The sequence below is a fragment of the Oryzias latipes genome, chromosome 10 (assembly GCF_002234675.1).
Source record: "Oryzias latipes chromosome 10, ASM223467v1".
Taxonomy (NCBI): domain Eukaryota; kingdom Metazoa; phylum Chordata; class Actinopteri; order Beloniformes; family Adrianichthyidae; genus Oryzias; species Oryzias latipes.
The window spans coordinates 18,247,299-18,256,059 of record NC_019868.2 but is presented as its reverse complement, the minus strand read 5'-3'; the positions used below and the strand labels follow the sequence as shown (position 1 = coordinate 18,256,059).

Genomic DNA, 8,761 nt, shown 5'->3' with positions numbered 1-8,761 from the left:
TTAGACTGAACCAGATCAGATAATCAGGGAGGGGAGTCATAACAGCATCCACTTGCCATCCTCAGGACCCCATTTTGGCCTGTGAAGAACCAGCAATCTCCAGCTGGCTCCCACCACCGCAGCTTCAATGTCAGCAATCTGCCTCTGACATATTGTCGTATTGCAGAGTCTGGAAGTGGTGGAGCTGATGACTCACTCCCAGTTCCATTTATTGTTCACCCTCACTGAAATAAGCAAAAGTGACATGCATTTAACTCCAGAATCCCGCCGAGTTCAAACGAAATGATTAATTTGCAGAAATGTGTTCAACCATTAGCACTCATTAGCAGTTAACCCCTGCCAGTTGCTGAGAATGATGAAGCTCGCGAAATCGCACTAATTGAGCCCAAATTATCTGACTTTTAACTCCCTGAAACTCAGCGTGTCACCCTGAGCTCCTAGTTGAGGTTTTATAATTCTGATCACACCATTGGCGCTGCGGCTCGAACGGGAACCATTCCACTCCAGCAAAATAAATTGGTTCGACCACCTGCGGGAGCTGGATTATCAGTGTGTATCTGTCAGTTTCCATCCCAGTCGTGGCCTTCTGAGACCGTCCTGTGTGTGCAGGGAGAAGGATTTCCTCAGCGTCCAAATGTTTCCATCTGAAATCACATGTATAAGTAGACGTTGTAGAAGTCTGCACATCTGCTGAGAGCAGCACCAGCAGGTGATTTATGGGACGTTTTATGGGGTCAACAGAAAGGGAAAGGCTGTTACGTCTATATTCTAATGTGTTAATGGTGCCTACACAGAGCAGCCTGCAAGGCCTCATCACCCTCACTATGAGATGTCATTTTTCTTACACGACAGGTGACGGGGAGTGAAGCACTGCTCGACTGCAACGCAGCCTCGAAACTCCCAGCATGTTTGAAGACAGGGATGAGGGGGGGAGCATAAATAAACGCACAGGATGCATTTCATTATGCAGCAGCGTTAAAAAACGACTGTTCATTTTAATAGAAATAAATGTAATCGTTTCATCTGCATTGAGGAAATAAAATAACTTATATTTTTGAAATATATATAACATTTGTGATCCACCAGGATCTCCATGAGACAGGAAATTGAGTTCTGGAGTTTTTTTGCCATTTGGTGTTTAAGCTTTGTTCACTTATCTGTTCTTTTATTGTGAAAATCATAGGTCCAAAACGTCATTAGAAGTCAGGAAATGGATTAAGACTGAGGAGCAACGATTAGTCCACTTTTATTCCTATCATCCAATCAGATTAATCTGAGGTAAATTGTTAATTGGCCTGTATCAATTATAAAATCGTCTCAAAATGAAATACATTGATAAAAATCAATATTGGAAAAAACGAGAGTTGGCTGAACTTAAGAATAACTCAAATGTAAATTGATTTGCTATTAATTATCTGTTTTTACACATATTCAACTTACACTTGATTCTCTTGCAAAAAAGTACAAAGAATCAGAAAAACTTCCCCCCTGCACTATTCATGACTCAGGTATTTATCAGAGTCACACTGGTTGACGTTTTGTTTAACCCTTGTGCTATCCTAGGCACTTTAACATTGGGAGTTGGGTCATCTAGACCCACTAGACAGTGCTCTGAACCGTTTTTCTTCAATGATTTGTGATCTTCACTGTTGTCCATGGATTAAATGAAATCTTTCCACCTTTATCCACCTTTGTCATGGTAGGAATAACACGTCAATGTAAGGGTGGGGTCATAGGATAGCACAAGGGTTATAGATTTCCTGGTGAAGCAGTCGTTGAAGATGTTTAGGCTTCAGGGTTTGTTTATGACATTTCCAGTTAGGTTTTTGTTATGGGGGACTAACACACTGAAATTTGCAAAAACCTAAAACAAAACAACCAAACTGCAAACCAAGTGTTAACATAGAGGCCTGTTTTTTTGTCTCTACAGCCGTCTTTGGGACCATTTACATTGTGAAACAAAACCTTCAAAAGTATTTCTATCAATTTGGACAAAAACACATCAAATTCTAGGCAGAGAAGGAAGAAAACATGTTAAAAAGATAGTTTATTTTGGGTCTTCCCCGCCAGGAGTTTATCCAGACTGAAGGGGGAAAAAATGACTAGGGTACACAAAATGTGGGGATTTTTAATATATATATCACAATGAATTTCATGTAGACAGCATATGTGCATACTTGAAAAGACTAATGACCACTGATGTCAGGAAAACAAGCCCAGGTCTGGGACTGGGGCGGGTTAAGTGGAAAAGACTAGTGTCCGGGATACTTGTTAGTGAGCACAAAACACAAAACCCAATCACTTATCCATAGAAACAAAACAAGAACTCTTTCACCCACAAAGCAGTGACAGTTTGATGCTGTGGTGAATCGTGCCCACTGGTTAGAGTTAACACTCGAAAGAAAAACGACGTTTACCTTTCCCACTAAGCTTTTAATGTGTTTTTCCCCCTCCCCAAGGACATGTATATAAATATATAGACACATCCCCAGATAATTAACTCCCATACATGTTAAAATACCAACAAAATCAATAATAAAAAAAAACATTTTTTAAAGTGCTTTCTACTGACTCAAACAAATCATAGAGCTGTGCATGTTTGAGAGTTAAGAATCACTTCTTCTCTGATTAACTATGTTCCTCAGTGTTTCAAGAGTGAAAACGACCAGATGTAAGGCATGATTGCAATCAAATGGTTAAAGTACATCTGTGTCATAGCTAATACCACACGTATGCAACTCAACTGTGGCAGATGAATACAGAGGTTGTTGTTTTTTAATGTGGAGCCAACCATATGTCACTTTTTTCATACTAAAATAATATTCATAATACTACATCGGTGAAATATCTGCAACATCGTAGCAGGTGGAATCACCAAATGTCACTGTCGTGTACAAAAAACGGGTGATCTAATATGCCAGTTCTGCTTGCTCCTTGCTGGAGGTGGTTGATTGAAACACATCTCTGACTCAACTTTTAAGACACATTTAATAAAATATCTACTACATTTTCAATACATTATTAACTTAATAGAACTCCAAGTGTTTAAGCTGGGAGGACAATTTAAAAATGATGGAAGTTCAACTATTAATTTCTTTTCTTTTTTTTTTTTAGAACCCCCCCAAGATGCAGAATGCGTCCAGACGTGACTGAAAAGTTTGAACGCAGTCTAAGATCAGACAGCACCAAACAAATGCCAGGGGAGGAGCAGCTTGTTCCAATGGGAGGGGGAGGGGGGGGGGTTATTTCTATGGAGGCAAAGGTCTTCTGTACTCATTCCACGTAGTAAGAACTAGCATGATGTTTCACAAAGCACTGACAGTCGGCGTGCAGCATTTCAGCTGAGTGGATATAAAAATATAGACATTTGAAACCCTGAATAAATGCTCATATGCCATTTTCTGCAACAGAAAAGAATTTACAGCTGGCCCACCTGGTGTGTACAACTTTTTTGTTGTTTTTTTTTAGACTTTGTTCCGTCTAAATGGGTATTTTTTAGCATCACCCGTGGGAGGAGGTTTATTCCAACACAGAACGGCAAATATAATGTCTTCAATGCCTGCATCAGTCTTTTCTGATCGACTAAAATGACCTCTGGGTGTGTGACACAGATTTACTCGGTTAAAGGAGTGCTTGTGACGTTACATCAACATGTCTTTGTGATGCCTTGCTATGTGCTGGCTTTTCTCTGAAGGCCTCCTGAAGCCCTTGGTGCAGTAATCACAGCGGTGGGGATAGTCCTTGGTGTGAATTGAGATGACGTGGCGTTTGAAGCCAGAAGCGTCCGTACTGTTATACTCGCAATACTGGCACTGATAAACCTTTCGACCACTGTGCGTCTTCATGTGCTTCTTCAGCTCCGCTGGTTGCCGGAAACCTCGCCGGCAGCGCTTGCACTTAAAGGGCAGATCCTTTGTGTGCATGGACAGGATGTGGCGACTCAGGGTGAATGTGTCGGGAGCATTGAAGTTGCAGTGCCGGCACTGGTGCACTTTGTTGCCTTTGTGTGTCTCTGCGTGTTTTTTCAACTCTGAAGGCCTGTGAAAGCCTTTTTCACACACGTCACACTGGTGGGGGAAGTCCTTGGTGTGTACTGAAATGATGTGCCGTTTCAGGTCACTGGAGTTGGTGCTCTTGTGTTCGCAGTGCGGACACTGGTGGGTCTTGTGGCCCTGCACAGTCTCCATGTGACGCTGGAGTTCCCGTGCGTCGGCGTAAGCTTGGGGACAGTGGCTACACTTGAAAGGCAGGTCGGCGCCATGCTTGCTCTTGATGTGAGTTTTTAGGTTTGACTGGTCTGCACAACGAAACTCGCAATGCGGACAGTGGTAGGGCTTCTCCCCTGTGTGGGTCCGCATGTGCTTTTTTAGCTCCGACGGATGACGAAAGCCTTTGGCACACTCCACACACACGTGTGCAAAGTTCTTGCTGTGCACTGCCAGCAGATGGCGATTGAGCAGACCCTGTTCAGCGGTCTCATAATCACAGTACTTGCAGTGATGCAGTTTGGGTTCCGGGTCCTTAACGATGAGCTTGTCGGAGCCCAAAGGGCTGGACTCGTGATAGCGCCGCGTGTACTCGGTATATTCTGGAGATCGCTCACTGTTGTGGCTCAAGAGCTTGTGACTCTCCAAATGATTGTGGAAACTGATCTTTTTGTTGGTGGTAAAGTCGCAGTCGGTACACTGGTACTTCTTCTTGAGTAAATGGTCGGGGTGGTTCTTCATATGGCATTTGAGGAAGCCCCTCGAACGGAACTTCTTTCCGCAGATGTGGCAGGGATAAACCGTCAAAGGCATCCCATCTGGCCCAATGATAACAGCTGGAACAAAGTCAGGGAAGACCAAATCAATCCCCAGATTTATTTTTCAAGTTATACTTGACTTGTGTTTTTATAATCAACAGCTAAAAACTTTACGTGAATCAGGATGACTTCAAATGTGAATAGAATAATTCTGCAGATCATACCAGTCTGACACTGCCTTGTATCTCCTTTCCTCTTCCTCCTAACTTTGGATTTCAGAGCTCTGTTAGCGCCCAGCCCCTCACGGATTTGTAAATAAGGTGCAGCAACTCCATTCTTCACCTGATCAATGGTAGTACCTACAAAGACATTAAGATCAAATACACTCAAAAGAAACATTGTAAATCATTTGAAACCCTTAAACCATTCTATTTTACACTCAAACACTTTGAAGCTCAAAAGTCCTGGTTGTGTTTTTGTATTTGCCAGTTTTTTTGTTTGTTTTTTACCTCTTAAACAACCAAATTGACCTATTTAACATCTATGCGCACTAAAAAATCATAATATATTTTTTCACATACTGATGTCTACATCATCGTCATCATCATCACTATCATCGTCATCGTCGTCATCTTCCTCGTCTTCTTCCTCTTCATCCTTAGGTGGGTTCTTGATAGCCATGTAGACCATCTTGTCCCGGCCAACTCCCAGCCTGCCTGAGGAAGCTGCTTCCAGGTCAGGATGGCCATTTTGGTAATCATCTTCTGTTATCACCTCTGTTCCTCCTAAAAATAGAAAGAGGTTTTTTCTCCCACTTTATCAACCCTCAATTTTGACTAACAGAAAAAGGAAAAGACAGCAGATTTAAGGTCACTTGCCTAAGTCATCGTCTGCTTCAGCTTTAAAGATGTAAACCTTGATGACCTCAGACTCTTCCTCCTCTTTGATTTCCTTGTCCATTACCTCAGTACTGATCTCCAGGGGAGTGTCTCCTATGTCCAACTTCTCTCCCACCTCATCAACTGCAACAACAAAAATAATGCTGTTATTGGAGAAAATGAGCTCTGCAGAGTGGAATTTGAATGTGTCTTACGGGAGATCATAAGGTAATCCTCTGAGCTGCTTCTTCCATCATCATCCTCGTCTGTCTGTAAAGGAACACCCTCATTTGGCAACTGTTGATGAATGATGGTCTCTGAGTTGGCTTCTGTCACCATCAATCCTTCTGACACCAGCTGGTGGTCCAATGTACTGTCTTGGTGATCAGAGAGTAGCTCAGCTACAAACACCTGGTCAGGCATGTCGTCATGGTGGTGATTTGGGTCCTGGATGAGGTCTGACGTTAAAACATGGTGATGATGGGCTTCCAAGGCTTCCTCAATCGCCACTTCGGTCCCCAATATATTGTCAGGCATGATCACACTGTGTCCTGTGGCAACCATGTCTTCTGCGGTTATTTCGTGGGCCTCTACTCCCTGAGAGTGGAGACTTTCCACATCTACTTCAAGACCTTCAACAACCTCAGCCTCTAAGCCCTCCACTTCCACCTCCTCTTCAAGCCCCTCCACAACATGAGCTTCCAGCCCTTCTACATCTACCTCAGCTTCCAGGCCCTCCACCACCTGGGCCTCGAGAGCCGCAACTTCGACCTCACCCTCTAAGCCCTCAACCACCTGAGCCTCCAACTCCACCACCTGCGTCTGCAGCCCATCAACCACTTCTGCCTCCAGGCCTTCAACGTCTGCATGTAAGCCTCCCACCACTTCAGTCTCTAGTCCTTCAACCACTTCCGCCTCCAGACCTTCAACTACGTGGGTTTCCAGACCTTCCACCTCAAGCTCATGCTCCAGGAGAATGCCCTCGTCCGTCATCACATCGGAGAGAAGCATCCCCTCAGGCACGGACACCACAATGTGCTCGCCATCAATGTGAGCAAGACCTCCCATGCCTGCAACTGCAAGAAATATTTAAAAAAAAGGGGTTAGAATTTCCCAAAATGCAAATAAATAAAGCTAATGCCAAAACCAAGTTTTACTGGCACAGCATTCCATTTCATTTAACTCACACGACAATCAAGTTGCAGCCATTCAGATTTAAGCTTTCAGTTTTTGTAGATACCTTTATGATGATAATCTTACTTTTTCAGATTTTCCACACTTTTTATGTTGGGAAAAAAATGCTGTTTTCATCGTAAACATGATTAGAAGCCTCTGTTGTAAGTTTGCCGCGGTAGTGTTGTACAAAAAGGCCGTTTTTGTTTTAGTGTTCTGCGTCAGCTTTCAGTCAGAGTTGATCAAATTCAGAAATTTTGACTAAAAAAAGGAAAACGCATTGCTGTTATTGCAAGTCATTGAACTACTTTAGGAAAATGGTCAGACTGTTTATAGATTATAAATAAAGAAACATGAAAAGTACATATTTAATGAGAGCACAGATGATAGAGTCACACATTTTAAGACATGGGCAAAACTGCAAACTTAATGCCCACAAAATTGTGAACTTTATCATTTTTAAATCTAACAAAAAACCCTTTATAATAACTCAAATGGTTTCAAATATAGCTTGTGATGTTTGGTCAATGATTTCTACTTTTACCACCCACCAAAGTCTTGCATGATCATAGCATGCGGCATCTTCAGCTCCTGAGCGTGCAGCTCCAATACCCCTCCTCCTTGATCCATGTTTTGATCCAGTAAAAACTTACTGAAAATGATATTGTGAGCAGAAAACTGGTCAATGCTTGTGTTTACCTTAAATGATATCAAGAAAACAAACAAGAATCTAATAATAGCCTGCAGTAAACACATACCTTCACATTTAGTGAGATCTTTATAATAAAACCAACACGATAACTAGCATGCCTTCTTCCATCAATTAACTCAATCTGAGGACAGGAAAGAAAAAGTTAAATAAACACAATATTTTTTACAAGTTTAATTCTCAGTATCTTGTAGTGGTTGTTTCAAGAAGCACTTGAAACTGTTAGGGTTTCCACTGGCTCCATCTATTGTCTAGTAAGAGTACTACACATAACGCCAACCTGCGGACATGTAGCTCTGCACGGAGATGGTTGAGCCTTTCTACAACAAATTTGAAAGACTGCTCTTTTATATCAAGTCTGCAAACTGCAGACCGATCTTTTGCCGCGAAAGAATTGCTTGTTTTGTAGGAAAAATGTCGTGCCGTCAGATATGACGGTTCAAAATAGAGCAAATAAAACATCCCCGTTCCGTGGGCAATTGCTTTAACAAAAGTATGCACACTTATCAATGCCCTGGCGCATTGCTCGTTTCGTATTATTGATAATCAACAGTATATTAAATTAAAGATGCCTAATGTTTATGATCACCAATAAAGATAGCTGTTATGCAACCCCCTGGTTTGGAGGCTAACGCCCTCCACCCACTGGAGCTAACTAGCAGCTATGGCTTGTTTATCGGGCGCCATTTTGTTTTAGCATTGAAGCTAACTCCAGTGACACAAAAACCAGTCTTAAATCACCATATCGCCGATTTTGCAGCTCTTTTACACGCAGTGCACGGATGACTGCAAGACAGTCAGCACAGTATATTTTATTCTAGTTTAATTGTTAACATTTAATTGGATTTATCGCGACGACGGTCGTCCTCTTTGCTAGCTAGCGTGCTAAGCTAATCGATGCGGGTGTGCCGCATTATCTTCCATGTTGTTTTCCTTAAGGGCTGAAAGAGGCCCGCTACGTCTGACTGGGCCCGTGGGTCTCTTTCCGCGTGCCTTGGTGGACTGTTTAAAATAAATTTACCTGATAACGTCGTCTTCTGACTGTATTCTTGTGCCTCCCTCTTGCAGAAAGTGTCTGTTACTTTTTTAGTTTATTTTTGACGGTAAGCTAAGTGCGGCCTGCAGTTTAGGATCCCCGGCCACTCTTTGCTAGGCCTCGGCCAATCAGCTTGCTTCCTGACAAGCAGAGGGAGGGCGGGGGGCAGACAATGCGTGGCCTCGTTTACCGCTGATCCCTTACTATTTGCGTCATGCATA

General features: G+C 42.6%; 1 protein-coding gene across 1 annotated transcript; it reads right to left on the bottom strand.

Annotated features, from left to right (window-relative positions):
• Positions 1-2,032: 2,032 nt before the first annotated feature.
• On the bottom strand, positions 2,033-8,690 carry znf711 (zinc finger protein 711). The gene is made up of 8 exons (XM_011480301.3): positions 8,526-8,690; positions 7,554-7,628; positions 7,347-7,447; positions 5,838-6,698; positions 5,623-5,766; positions 5,326-5,529; positions 4,969-5,103; positions 2,033-4,822 (listed from the first exon to the last, which is right to left on the bottom strand). Exons 3-8 carry the CDS (start codon positions 7,423-7,425, stop codon positions 3,642-3,644), a joined length of 2,604 nt encoding a protein of 867 aa, XP_011478603.1. The 5' UTR covers positions 7,426-7,447; positions 7,554-7,628; positions 8,526-8,690; the 3' UTR covers positions 2,033-3,641.
• Positions 8,691-8,761: the final 71 nt, after the last annotated feature.